The sequence below is a fragment of the Trichoderma evansii genome, assembly GCF_050947405.1.
Source record: "Trichoderma evansii strain SZMC 28006 chromosome Unknown GGI43scaffold_3, whole genome shotgun sequence".
In the NCBI taxonomy this organism is placed as follows: Eukaryota; Fungi; Ascomycota; class Sordariomycetes; order Hypocreales; family Hypocreaceae; genus Trichoderma; species Trichoderma evansii.
Window position 1 is genome coordinate 929,875 of NW_028145203.1, and position 13,845 is coordinate 943,719.

Sequence of the window (13,845 nt, forward strand, 5' to 3'; positions counted from 1 at the left end):
AATTGTTGATTGGAAAGATGAGTCTTCTATGCCAATTCACGGGCAGCTGGCTATACTAGAAAACACGCAAAGGTAGAGAATGGTTTGATTGGGCTGTTAGAAATTAGAAGTTTGTCTCGGCTCGACCGCTATTTTCGAGAGCTTAAGTCGAGCCAATTGCTTTAGGGATTCTAGCTGAGTCGTGTATTGCAGCACTCTCTTGCGGTCAGAACAGCAATACATAATTCATGCCATCACTTCTTATCCTTTCAAACAATGAAACGAAGCCAAATATGCCAGTTCAGAGCCAATCTTTCGCGTTTTACGAAAGAAAATGAGAAGCCGGGCAACGCCTTGGATCGAACAATCACAAAACCCTAACCCCAGAGGAGATGTAATAAACATAGGACGGGCTGTGGGGTATGGCACAAGACCTCAGCTTCCTAGCCGTCGGTAGCATATCCGGAAGAGGCACAAAGCTACGGAGAAATGGCCAAGTGGATGGATGACTTGCATTCAAGAACAAATACTAGTAGTAATAAGAAAAGACCGGCATATTGCATGACTTGCCCGCCCCTTGCAGGACCAGGGTTAGCACGAGTAATCGTATCCTGTTGAGTACGACTTCGTGGTACAGTAGCAATATGACCAGGAAGTCTTATTACCATTCTGGAAGGGATGGCGGCAGCGGCGGCGATTAGCAGGACCTATGGCCGATCCCTATGTAGTCATCTATCTGATCAAGAGATTTCTATTATGTAGCAGCAGCAGCAGCAGCAGTGCTACCGCCTGGTTTCGATCTCTCTCCTTTACCCATGTCGTTGGGGGCCAAGAATCACCCCCGGACATTCCACGAGAACTGGGAAAGAAAAAAAGAGGAAAATTTGAACCATGGCGGAGTGCCATCTATCTCCATCCATCTCCGACACATGCTGCCAGGCCTAATCTAGATCCAGGCATTGACGAGGAACTGGTGGCATTGCTGGATAAGGACGCACTTCATCTTAGTTTTTAACGAATGGAGCAAATGGCAGTATGCAATATGCATCAGACCTGGATAATATACCCGAAGCATACAAGCGGTTGCGGTTTGTACGTGGGAAAGCACCCCCTTGTTCATCTTCCACCTCCCTAACGGATGCCTTGAAGAAGTCCCATGACGATGGTAGATTGGGTGCTGCAGCGTGGCGGATCCTCACGATCCTACCGTTCCTTTCTATTCGCGAGACACTAAGGACCTTGCTGCTCCAAGATGGAACAGAATCACACCGTAACTGTGCTGCGGCTGATAATTAGCGTGCAGCTTTGATTAAGCGCACCCTTGACAGCGTGCCAAAGGTATTCCACACGTCCAGGGATGATGGCGATCTGTCTTGCTGGGGCTGTGATTATAGCCCTTCTTCTTCCTAGCTCTTGTAGCACTTGCAGGAATCATGATACACAGCATTGTATCTGCTTACCATCTGGGCCTAGTAGGTAAACTACCAGTAGGAATACTGTAGATGCAGTAAGTAGGTGGCATCTGAGATATCAGTAGCCTCGGCAGCTCCAAAATCACGACTTGAGCAATCTTACACCTCTCCATCTTTTCTCTTAGGAATTACGGCTGAAGCCGAGCAGAGAAGGCGGCTAAAAGTAAGGCCAATTCGTACGTGGCGTACCTGTCCATGACTCGTCGCCGAAATCTGTTGACGTCTCGAATTGAGAAGATGGGCAGGTAATACTAGCTAGCAAGGCCATAAATGTGCGGTGGAGTTGAGCAGCCCGCAATTGGAGACAAGCCAACACACACATTCGCTGTGCTCGTTAGACTGCTCGTACGCCACCGGTTCAAGTTTTGCCTGCCGAGACTGATGAGGATGAGATATCCCTGTTAGTTGATTGGTCGTGGGCATATCTTTTGTACTCGAAACACTTTGTCCTACACGCAGGCATGCAGATAATACAGTGTGCCAAATACTACAGCATGTTGGTGTACCACTGCACCTGTCGCTCTCACTCTCCCCTCGGGCGTCTCTGGGATCAGGGTATACAAAATCGAAAGATGAACAATGGGTCTCCCTGCTTGCTTGGAAGCAATTGTGTGCGAGTAGGTCCTACTCCCCCCATCGCCCGCACTCGCACGGCGTGGCGCACTTGGCACAGCGAAGAAATAGTAGGTCAGCTCCCAAGGCAAGGGAGGGCTGTCTCCTGCATGTGGCAGCCAAGGGAGGCTTCAAAACATGTATTGACTCCGTTAAATCCCACGACATGCACAAACAAAGTCATTAGAGTGGGGCTTTCGTTTCCTCCCTGCGCTCGCAAAGCAGCTACTAGAAGCAGTGGCTTGCTTGCTTGACAACTGAGACAGGTTCAAATACTAGTATTCTTCAAGGCGGCAGTAAGAGGCAGAGCGCCCGTATGTTCGCGCCGGATGGCTGGTTACAGGTGCATACAGGACATTCCGGCGGCTGCACGACTCCTGCAGTTGGACTGGGGCGTGCTGTCGGCATGAGAAAAGAGAAAAGACGCCGGGCCACTGCCATGCCGGAGCGACAAAATGCGGTCTGTTTCGTTTGCCTTCAGCACCGAGTCATTGGCTGAGCTGCGTCGTCTTCTAGAACGACGCTTGGAAGACAGCGAACCCCGCACCCCACGTCGCCAATGCTGCGTGTGTTGGACAGGTGAGGGCGAGGGAGAGACACAGTCCAGATGCCAGGCACAAGTACACAAGTCTCAACGTCAAGAGCTGATCTCGGCCTCCGTCTCAGTCTCCAAATCGCAAAGCCTGGGCCCGTAATAGGAGGTCGAGTCGAACCGAGTCGAGTGGCCTTGGTGGACTCTCGTACCAAGCACGAGGTACCTAAGTAGGCTGATGCTACCACACTTGTGCGTATCAGTGGTAATTGGCGGCCACCGCAAAGGGCCATCGAGCAAGCAAACGTTTGCGCCTTTGGGCTGTTATACCCGCCATCATCGCCGCTGGTCCCCGTTCGGAGCGGTTCGTCCCACCTGAAGGTTGCACATGGCGCAACGAGTCCCACTGCTAGCCTGTCACAAGGGCAGAGGCCAAAGCGATTGCTGAACCGTAGTGGCGCCACTCAGCGATTCCGGTCGGGGCGCGGCATCGGGTCGGGTCGCTGAATGAGTGTTGAAAATAGGTAAAAAGGGGGCGAAGAAGCAAAAGAAAAGCAACGCATATGCTGCTGCTGCTGCTGCTACTATCATCAGCCATTGAAAACAAATGGTTTATATGGAAGCAGATGCCGCGCAATGATTGGGCAGGCATGCACAATTGTCCTTCCTTGTCCTCGGAATTACAGCGAGGGCAGACGATAAGGGAGCCAGGCCCCATGCTCCATGCGCAGAGGCGCTATGGCGGCTACTAGACAGGTACCTGCCCACTGCTAGACAGTGCTAGCAGTAGCAGCTTTAGTGGCAGTGCCCTCCTACTGCATAATCCTTGGGTCCTGGGAATTGCCCGCCGTACCTACTATTGCTGCTTGCCTGACTATGACAACAGCCATCAATGATACTTGCACATGCGACTAGGGCTGCTAAGCTGAAGGGGGAAAAGGTGAGACACCATATGCATTGCGGTGAACCAGGGTCTGGCCTGACTGACCTCCATCTCGGATCCCACGAACAAAAGGAAGCAGAGGAAGAAGCAGAAGACACCTCATCGTGCGTGGCACCAGCCAAAGTCGAGAGATTCTCAAGCTGCTGGGCAAATAACATCAGGCCGCTTAGCCCGCTAGCTTCTGGTGGGGATGTCTACAGGGATGCTGAGACCTGGCAGCGGTTAGCCGCCTCGAAATAGGCCCAAGTTACACGTCCGTCCTCGTACAACAGAGCCCTTGGACTGGGACAATTTCGCTCGCCGTTGCCGCTGTCAGGCAGTCAGTCGGTGTGTTCGCTAATGCCTTATGCAAGTCCCATCGTGGTGAGAGCCTCTGAGTGGCTCTCGTCTCAGTCCCGACGGGTCGGAAGGATGGGCGGTCACAGCTCACCATCATCGTCATCATCACCGCAGTATGTAGGCCTATGTATGTACAGTAGAGCCAGAATCTGAATCAGCACCAGCACTGATTTCAGCCTGCCGTTGGCCAAGACCAGGCTGGAAAGTGGTGTGTCCAGTCACAGCCCATGCGTGCCTGGATGTGCCTGGCGCTGGAGCTGAAGCTGAAGCAACGCACGTAGTAGGTAGCTGTCGTCCAACACACATAAATGTTTAAGCACCACCACTACGGCCAGCAGTAAGGTATCCAGACGCCGTGCTCGTCCCTGGACAAGAGTGGTGGCCTCAAGATGACGGCCTGCATCGCTAACGAACAGCTTCGGCTAGCTCCCTGTGTCCGTGCTTGTAATAACTCACATCTTCCCCATACTGTACTATGCGATGTTCGCCGGCGTCCGCATGGAGTAGCACTGCTCCGTGCTTTTACAAAGCAAGGGAGAAAATGAAACCTGCCGCATGGTACATGGCATGGACAAGGCCCAGCGGTGCATGCCTGGTGGGGGGCTTTTGGTTTTTTTGGGCACGGAGTAATCTGCACTTTTACGTGTATGGACGGGTGCATGCACACCTGATTGCTTTTCTTCAAGGCGCGGCGGTAAATAAAAAAGACTGGACTCCAGACAGCAGCCCCTCGCTCGATTCGTTGCCTTGCCTTGCCTTGCCTCGCCTTGCCTTGCCTTAGACCTTTACCCACCCATCCCTCCGTCTCAGGCACCTGGACTGGCTGCTGGTCTCACCACCCGCGAGATACAAAAGCTTGCCTGTTTTCTCCTCTGCCTTCGCTTCGGCTTCCGCTTCGGCTCCCTGGCACAGTGCGCCTGTATTTGCTCTCTGCCTCTTCCTTTTCTCCTTCGGCAGTTACGTGGGTGATCCGGCACCCTGCACCGAAACGACAACACAGTAGCTACTCAAGGCAGCAGCCCGTCGACCTCCCTCTTCTCCTCGTCTCCTCTGCATCCCATCTCGACCACAGCAGACTTGCTGCGCGAGCGAACCCCAGAGCAAGCACCACGAAACTTGATCATCTCCTTGCCCGATACGAATAAATTATAGAGAGCTCAGGGGAGGGTTAAAAACTACAGCCGTCAACTCGAAACCGTGGCCCGCAACTGTGCACTTGGACGACTTTTCTCGCTACCACCCAGTCTCGCGCCTCCTCGACCGCCACGGCAAAAGCTTTAAAATGGCTGACGAGAAGCCGTCCGTCCTAATTATCGGAGGCTTGGGCTATATTGGCCGCTTCCTCGCCCAATACATTCACCAGAACAACCTTGCGTCCGAAGTGCGACTTGTTGACAAGGTGCTGCCCCAACTTGCCTGGCTGGCTCCTGAATTCTCCGAGGCTTGCTCCCCAAGCAAGTTTATGCAAGCCGATGCCAGCAAACCAGGTAAATGACTGCCCTTTGACATATAGCCCCTCAATTCGTTTAGTCAATGCAAATTGTCCGCGAGTTACCATCCCTGGCTAACCATGCGTGTGCTGCTTTGAACAGAGGCTCTAGTTAAAGTATTTGACCGACCCGACGGCAAACAATGGGACTATGTCTTCAACTGCGGTGGCGAGACGAGATATTCTCAGGAAGATGAGATTTACAAGCTGAGATCTTTGGAGCTGTCCATTGCTGTCGGAAAGGAGGCCGCCAAGCGGAAAGTGAAGGCTTTTATTGAGCTGAGTACTGGCATGGTGTATAAGCCTGATTCATCACCGAGCAAGGAAGGGGACAAATTGAAGCCATGGAGCAAGATTGCCGTTTTCAAATTGCAGGCGGAGGAAGAGCTCGCCAAGATTGAAGGGTACGTCAAGCAAAAAAGCTCTTCAGCTTTGTTCCTCGTTCAGCTTTTTCTTACTAACGTCGTATTTATAGACTTAATCTTGCGATTGTCCGCCTAGCACATGTATACGGCCCGTATGCATCCCAGTGGGTTGCGACGGCCCTATGCATGGCTCGAGTTTACCAGCATCTTGAAGGAGAAATGAAGTGGTTGTGGACCAAAGACTTGCGGACCAACACGGCACACATCGATGATGTAACGCGAGCTCTTTGGGATACTGCCGTTTGGTACGACGCTGGCAAAGCCAACTGGAAGGACGCCGAGATGGGCAAGGTCCCGACATTCAACGTGGTGGACGATGGCACCACCAACCAGGGAACCATGGCTGAGATAATTGGCGAAATTTTCAAAATCGAAACAGGATTCCAAGGACAAATTGTCAGCACCTTTGCGAGAATGAACCTAGACAGCGTGGTGGATGATGTCAATGACGAAGTCCTCGCCCCTTGGGCTGATCTATTGGCTGATGCCGGCATTACACGACCAGGCCCCCTGACACCCTTCATGGAGAAGGAGCTTCTCAAAGACACAGACCTTAGCATGGACGGTAGCCGGCTAAAAACTGTTGTGGGCTTCAAGTACGAGAAACCCGCCGTCACAAAGGAGCTGATTGAGGAAGTTATCGAGAGCTACAAGAGGATGAAGTGGTGGCCATGAGGGCAAGAACGAACAAAACACCACGCAGCACATGAGTGTGAGAAGCCAGAATTATAACCACTTCGACACTGGGCTCCCATTGCTTTCGCAGGTACGCATATTTGAGAAAAAGCAAGCGGCTGATTGATGCCTACGCAGACCTTGTGGTTGAACAGCTTATGGACGATCATGAATGACCCTCGGAATTCACCAAAGCCATGTGTGACGGTCTTGCATTCATAGCGATAATGACTTGAAGATTTAGAGCGAGCCAGAAAAGGAGTTCGTTAATGTATCATTAGATATCCACAGGGTTCCGAGAGAGAAGCATGATATCCGTCTGGGAGCTGAGGTCAATGACAGATGCTGGGCTTGTCTTTTTATTATATTTTCTTTTCTTCTTCTTTTCTTTACTTTTATGCCTTTGTTTGTCTTTGCTTCCGGCTTTCTAAAGACGCGAAAGACTGGTAGAACGAAGCTGTTGGAATATACGGGTAATGGTTGTTTCTATGGTTGGTGCCTACTTACCTAGTTGTAGTATCTACATGGAGATGGATTATTCTTTGCCTTTTCTCTGGAAAATATTATTCTGTGAATCTGCCTTGCAGGAATGTGCATGACTTCTATTTAGCCTATCTCTACTCGACATAGCAGCGCTTTATTCTACGTACATGCACTCCGTAAGCTTGCTTAGGAGGGAGTGTCTGGATGTGGACAGACAGGAGCTGCTGGTGTCTTGGCGCTGCACCTACGCCCAAAACAGTAGGTGTCGGGTCTCAATCTGGACGAATTACGGATGAGGCAACCAAAAGATCCAAATAATGATCGACTGGGTAATAGCAGTAGTGGCAGAAAAATCCCTTGTCGTTTTGAGCATGTTACCATTACTTGTACTGCTACTGGCAGTCTAGGTACATTGGTACAGCAGGTAGCTGCTAGGTACTGTAGCAGTGTGTGGGGGAGATTTGGCGGGGCGCTGCCTGCAGAGTGCATGTGCTTGCCTGCCATTAACTACAGGACTAGTACGAACGCCTCGGGTCAATGATGACCTGCGCTGCTTTTTGCTGCGCCAACAGCGCAAACAAGCTTCATGTGATAGTTCCACCTGTTGCAGCACTTAATGCGCACGCCGGGCGTTCTATAAGTACTTTGTCTTTTTGAAAAATTACTTTCAATCCTTCTATCTACTTTTGCTTCATCTGAGCATCGCACCTCCTTTTCGCCCTCTTTCTCTCATTATTCAAGCTTGATATATCCATCTATACCAATCGCAACCATGGCAGCTCCATCAAGCAAGACCGCCAAGAACCTCACTGGCAAATGGACCATGGTATGAAGCGCTCCGTACAACCTCACAAAACCAAAACCCCCCTAAAGCCCTTCCCTGCTCGTCCCATCATAATTTCTCGTGTTTCCCTCTGCTTTGCTGCGCCCGCTTCAAGAGGGAATTTGATGCCCCTCCCCCACTACGAGCAGCTGTTTTGTGTCGCTTTTGTTCAAGCTGCACCAATCGCGCTTCCAGACGAGGAGGCCAAGCGCTGCTGTTTTGACAGGCGAAGAAGCTTGGCTAGCGACGCAGAGCGATGCAAAGAGAGGAATACAGATCATTATTGAGAGCGATGCAAGCTGTGCGACAAGAGAGAAGCTATGGCCTCCCGTGTCATCCGGGACATAACATCATCTCGAGTCGCACTCCCCCAAAATGACATCGGCACATAAAAAAGCGAAAATGAGAACATCTCCACTAACAAAGCGCCGGCGCGGCATTAATCGCAATTAGAACAAAACCCTCTCTGACTCCTCAGATCCGGTGCTTGCCCTCCAGGGCATTGGTTTCCTGATCCGCAAGGGAATCGGTCTCGCCACCATCACCATCCAGGTAGAGCAGTACGACGGCCCTCCCAGCCCTCCCAACACGGCCGCCGCCGTCGTCACCCACATCGACATCGAGCAGTCCGCCTCGGGCCTATCCAGCACCCAGGAGAACCGTTGCTTCGATAATTTTGAGCGTGAGCACAGCGACTGGCTGTTCGGCACTGTCAAGGGCCGCAGCCGCTGGGCCAAGCTGGAAGAGGTCGAGGACGAGTTCCTCAAGAAGGGCTGGGAGATTGAGGGCGACGGCCAGTTCATTGTGAACTCCGCCAAGAACGAGGAAAAGGGCTGGGTTGCTGATCAGGTCTGGGGCTTCCAGATCGTCAACGGCGAGCGTAGGTACTGCCGAAATGTTGTCGTGACCAAAGGAAAGGAGCGGGCTCAGATCCGACTTGTTTACGACTTCAATGATGAAGAGTAAGAAGGGAAAACAAGAAAATATGACTGAGAGATAGGACATCTGGTGATGGGACGAAGATATCTAACTAGGATAATGTGTGACTGGTTATTCTTATTTGATATAGTATGATATACAAAAGAGCTGGATGGCAGAGGAAAGTGTGGCGACAGACCACAGTTCAGGCCAAAGAAAGCTTTCGTTTTAGTTATTTCAGGAGAAATCTATAGCATAAAGCATATATATCCATGATGACATCCTAGAATGATTTATTGCGATTCTGGTGTTGAACCCTATATCAAGAGTTGATAACCCGCCCATATCATAAGTTCTCCTCAAAGCAAATAGATCTGTTTCACCACGCTCTTCCCACTGAGTGAAAAGAGAAGAAACAGATAGACTTCCAACGCATGTTGAATAATGGCCAATTATCTTCCAAACGCCGTCTACCTGAAGACCTGCAAACGACGCTTTCGCACTCTCGTTAACCGTAGGAAGGGCGTCTTTGCTCGAATTTTTCTTTTCCCATCTTAATCGCTAGCTTGAACGCCCCAAGAAATAAAAAAAAAGTTTAAGCAGGTCGTCTCTTGACAAACTCTTCCAAATCCTGCACCGTCGCCACGCCCAGCACAAATCTTCGGTTCTCGTCCGTGACTACTGCAAACTCCTCCTTCCAGGGGCCACCAGATACGTTTCCTCGGAAGAAGGCCTCGAGATCCTCCAGCGGAGTCTGTAGCGTGATGACCTGGTATTTACGGCCCTTGCGCTTGAATCTCGTCATGGCGGCGGAAACAGGGTCGCTGGGCTGGACGCGGCCGGATTCCAAGAGGGACTGCAGGTGGGGAATGGCGATGTAGCCAAGGAGGGCGCGGGTTTGTGAGTCGACAATGGTGAGGTGTGTGTATTCGCGCTCAAAGGCGGAGAGCATTGCGACGTTGATGGTGTCGGAAGGGTTGAGGGAGAGAGCAGCGGGAGGGTCAAGATCTTCGACGGTGGCCTAGAGAGGCAGACAGATTGTTAGCTTGGGTGGGTGAAATAGTATTTAATCATTGAATCTATGAGATACTGTGCAATTCCAAAAGTATGATGGTGATTGCAGCGCATGTTCTTGAAGATTTTTGCGGAATGCGACAATGTGTTGTTTTTGATATTCAAAACTTACGCCTCGATATCTTGAAGACCAAGCCGTGGAAAATGGCTGCGTTGTTGTCGCCGGGCCGGCTTGAGCAGGCTGCTGTGTTAATGTGGTAGCCATGGCTGATGTCTGTTTGGTTTGTTTTATCGCGCCCCCTTGAAACTGGACGGAGTGGTTGTTGGGATCGTTCTTTGTGCCGTGAGTGTGGTTTGACTCTTTTGGCAGAATGGCAAATATGATGGGGTCAATTGAGCCACCGACCGCGGGGAGTTGTGATTAGCTCAGCATTAGGCGGGGCCATAAAGTTGGTGGAGTGCAATACATGTGATTGTCTCTTAGACGTCATCATTCTAAGTGGTATCTTGTATAAGACAGCAAACAAGAAAAGTAAATGCCAATAACAATATGTGCAAAACTCGTGAAATTCACTCCATGATTATTTTAATTCATTCTCTTAACTCCTATACTCGCGTGTCTCGGTACCACAGCATTAGCTACTACTGCTTCGGTAGGGGAGCTTCTTTTAAGTCCGAACTGTCCCCGCTGCGACTCTCCGGTAGTGGAGCGTTGCTTAAAGCGGTTCCGTGCTGCCGCCCGATCGATTTGAATCGGGTTCCATGGATGAGACATGAATGATGCGATCGTCTGGCAGACGGTAGAGAGTAGTATTTAGCTATACATTGACCGTGAGACGATAAAATTGCGTATCATTGCAGCGGATAGATGGGAAATGTAGCAAAATTTGAGCAAGAACATCCAAAAGAAAGGCCGGGTTATCAACTGTCAGGATAAGAGAATATGAAGCATTCCCATGGAGTTTGCGGTTTAATAATATCCGATGCTGTATCGGGACATTGGTGGGGCAAATGGCTACTTCTCAGGCGGAGCATCCAGTCTATAGCTGGCGCTGTACCTATGAGCTGCGACTTGGTACCTCGACTTTGCCGGAGCGAGCTCGCAGCAGCTCCCGTTGTAGCTGCCGCCTCTCAGTCTGGCATCTTGACGTTGAGTGATGTCACGCACTTCAGTTGCTGGGCGTGGCCTAGGCCCGGCCGCCTTTATCCGGCAGGAGTGCAGATTCGCGGTAGTTTCGCTCTTATCTTGCGACATTTATAAACCTGGACGGTGGACGCGCGATCCTTTTCTGTATTGCATTGTCTCTCCTCATTGGATTCAGTGTCGCGATCTTCTCTTTGCTGCGCAGCACTGTCGCGTGCCAACAGCTACTCATCGATACGACTAGCTTTTGTAAGTTTCTCACCCTATGGCTGAATTGGCCGTCAGATATTCCTCAGAATACCTCCAGCACGTACCTGTCATCATATCCGTCTATCTCTTTGTTATAGCCTCAATGTCATTCACATAAGCGTATCCCCATTTCCCAAGCCCAGACAAGCCACGACCGCCTACAATTGAGAATCTCCAGCATGCTGATTGCGAGTTCTATCGTATCTTTCCAGGATAAACGAACAATCGGAAGGCTCGGTTGCCTGTCCATTCCTCGCCATGGCGCACCTATATCCTAGAGATGAAATCCTAAAAGGCACCTTTTATAGCCCAGCACCTAAAAATCATAGCTCGCAGACTAAGGCGACTCCTCTACAAGCTCGTCCGGAACTCTACGGGGCCTGGTCTGTTGTAGATAGTGCTAAAGATAAGGCTGTCAAGCTTAGCAATGAAGCTACCAAGGAATTCGAAAAGGCCAGCTCTGCGGCTCAAGCCAAAGCGGGAAAGATTGAATTATACTCTGGAAAGTACTATGCGGCATGTACGTTTGGAGGACTGATGGCATGTGTAAGTGAATTAAGCCCTTTATCGCTATATACTTGCTTTCAAGGGAACTTCTTGGCTTATATCTGTCTCCATTCTCAAGGGTCTCACTCATACTGCTGTAACGCCTCTTGATTTCGTCAAAACGCGCCGCCAGGTCGACTCGTCACTTTACAAGAGCAATTTTGAAGCGTGGGGAAAGATTTACCGCGCCCAGGGCATCCGCGGCATCTTTACTGGCTGGAGCCCGACCTTTTTCGGTTACTCTGCACAGGGTGCTTTCAAGTACGGATGGTATGAGTACTTCAAGAAGACATATTCCGACCTTGCTGGTCCAGAAGCTGCTCACAAGTACAAGACTATTTTGTATCTGTCTGCCTCAGCCTCTGCTGAATTCTTAGCCGATATTGCTCTCTGCCCTATGGAAGCTGTAAAAGTTCGAATGCAGGGAGGCTCACCAAACCCCTACACTGGCGCTCTTGATGGATTCAACAAGATTACTGCGAAAGAAGGTTATGCTGGTCTTTACAAGGGCCTTTATCCTCTGTGGGGTCGACAAATTCCGTATACTATGATGAAGTTTGCCTCTTTCGAAACCATTGTTGAGATGATCTACGCTCGCTTGCCCGGTGAAAAGAACGACTACGGCAAGGCTGCTCAGACCGGTGTCTCCTTCACTGGTGGTTATCTCGCTGGTATTCTTTGCGCTATTGTTTCTCACCCCGCAGATGTCATGGTCAGCAAGCTCAACTCCGTTCGCGAACCCGGTGAGGCTTTCGGTTCTGCTGTTGGTCGCATCTATAAGGATATCGGCTTCAAGGGTCTTTGGAATGGTTTGCCAATGAGAATTGTCATGATTGGTACTTTGACTGGTCTCCAGTGGATGATTTACGTGAGTTTCTCTTTTGACGAACAATGCAGAGTTGTAGATGTCATGCTAACTATGCATTTATAGGACTATTTCAAGATCTTCATGGGCTTGCCTACCACCGGTGGTCCGGCACCGCCTCCCGAGAAGAAATAGAGTATATATGGGCAAAGATGAGCTGGCGAAAAGGAGAGTTGCTAGGAACTGGATCCTAGATTTGCTATCAAGTAATTTGCGAATGTGGACGTTTGCTTCTTTCGTAATATCTATTGAATTCAAAGTCCAATGACAACCTGAAAACCTCATATCTCACTAGTCTCTCTTTCCTAGTGATACACACTGACGTACTGCTTATCTCTATTATTTAGGCGGGTTACAGTCAGAGCTGATGTTTGGTAACGAAGTTAGCGTAGCTGCTGCTGCGGCTCGGAGCTTAAGGAGGATCGTCAGGTTTACTATTAATAGTCAGATGCTCCTGGTCCCATCGTGGTGCTTATGTTGTGATGCTCGAGATTACTCTACCCTTGGCTAAAAAGGCTTTCTTTCTTATTGTGAAATTCCCTTGTAGGAGGTTTGGGGATCAATTGGTAGCCAGGTCGTGTGCTTATTGCATTCCACTATTAAAATAGCTTGGCCAACTTACATCTTGATCCGCGATGCACTTGGATAATGTACAATTAGAAATCAATGTCAAGGAATTATCCACATAGTTCTCTGCCAAGCGTATACCATAATAGAACTTCAAGACAGTATAAAAGAACCCCTGTGTTTCTGAATGCACAGTCACGTTGTCCTACTCTAGCCTATGCGTATATCTATTTTTAAAGCTTACACTTCTTGGCAAGCCAGGTTTATAATGATTTAATATGCTAGTAAGAATCAGCAGTAGCAATAGTGGCAGTGATGGAAGCTGCATAAGCAATACTGAGTTGAAGCATTAACGAAGCAGAAGTTGTACGCGGTGGAAGCAGCAATGGAGCAGGAGTTTGACAGCAAAAGCTACAAAAAATCACAAGCAAATCGGCAATGGATATCCGAAAGAATTTGTTCGATGAAAGAGTATGTTCGACTTAAGTGTTCTCTCTCCCCTCCATTTTCATTTGGCTTTATTTAATACCCCGTTTCAATAATTTTGATTGGCTGTACTATCAGTACACAAATAAAACATGTATGTATTCACACATGTAGGCGAAAGTTAGGAATGAGGTGGTGATGCGCGCACACACAATCTCACTCACGCAGGGTTCGGGGTAAATACCAGGTCTACGGACCAAGTTCCGATGCGTTCTAGAGTAGCCTGATCTGCTGCGTAAAGCGGGCGCCGACCAACGGTAGATGGAGAAGGGATGCGCCATTCG

At 49.8% G+C, this 13,845-nt stretch overlaps 4 protein-coding genes across 4 annotated transcripts; 3 read left to right on the plus strand and 1 right to left on the minus strand.

The window, feature by feature from the left end:
- Positions 1-4,422: 4,422 nt before the first annotated feature.
- Positions 4,423-7,045, plus strand: GGI43DRAFT_395945 (NAD-dependent epimerase/dehydratase family protein). The gene is made up of 3 exons (XM_083204910.1): positions 4,423-5,364; positions 5,470-5,770; positions 5,842-7,045. The coding sequence occupies exons 1-3, from the start codon at positions 5,160-5,162 to the stop codon at positions 6,464-6,466; spliced, it is 1,131 nt and encodes a 376-aa protein (XP_083064011.1). The 5' UTR covers positions 4,423-5,159; the 3' UTR covers positions 6,467-7,045.
- A 466-nt stretch (positions 7,046-7,511) lies between these two features.
- GGI43DRAFT_395947 (uncharacterized protein) lies at positions 7,512-8,971 on the plus strand. Its single transcript, XM_083204911.1, has 2 exons — positions 7,512-7,775; positions 8,226-8,971. The coding sequence occupies exons 1-2, from the start codon at positions 7,722-7,724 to the stop codon at positions 8,736-8,738; spliced, it is 567 nt and encodes a 188-aa protein (XP_083064012.1). The 5' UTR covers positions 7,512-7,721; the 3' UTR covers positions 8,739-8,971.
- GGI43DRAFT_395949 (uncharacterized protein) lies at positions 8,972-10,112 on the minus strand. Its single transcript, XM_083204912.1, has 2 exons — positions 9,877-10,112; positions 8,972-9,711 (listed from the first exon to the last, which is right to left on the minus strand). The coding sequence occupies exons 1-2, from the start codon at positions 9,967-9,969 to the stop codon at positions 9,286-9,288; spliced, it is 519 nt and encodes a 172-aa protein (XP_083064013.1). The 5' UTR covers positions 9,970-10,112; the 3' UTR covers positions 8,972-9,285.
- A 1,243-nt stretch (positions 10,113-11,355) lies between these two features.
- On the plus strand, positions 11,356-12,643 carry GGI43DRAFT_380376 (Cu/Pi carrier; the record flags this gene model as incomplete). The annotated part of the gene is made up of 3 exons (XM_083202972.1): positions 11,356-11,643; positions 11,723-12,511; positions 12,575-12,643. The coding sequence occupies 3 exons, from the start codon at positions 11,356-11,358 to the stop codon at positions 12,641-12,643; spliced, it is 1,146 nt and encodes a 381-aa protein (XP_083064014.1).
- Between the last annotated feature and the right edge of the window lie 1,202 nt (positions 12,644-13,845).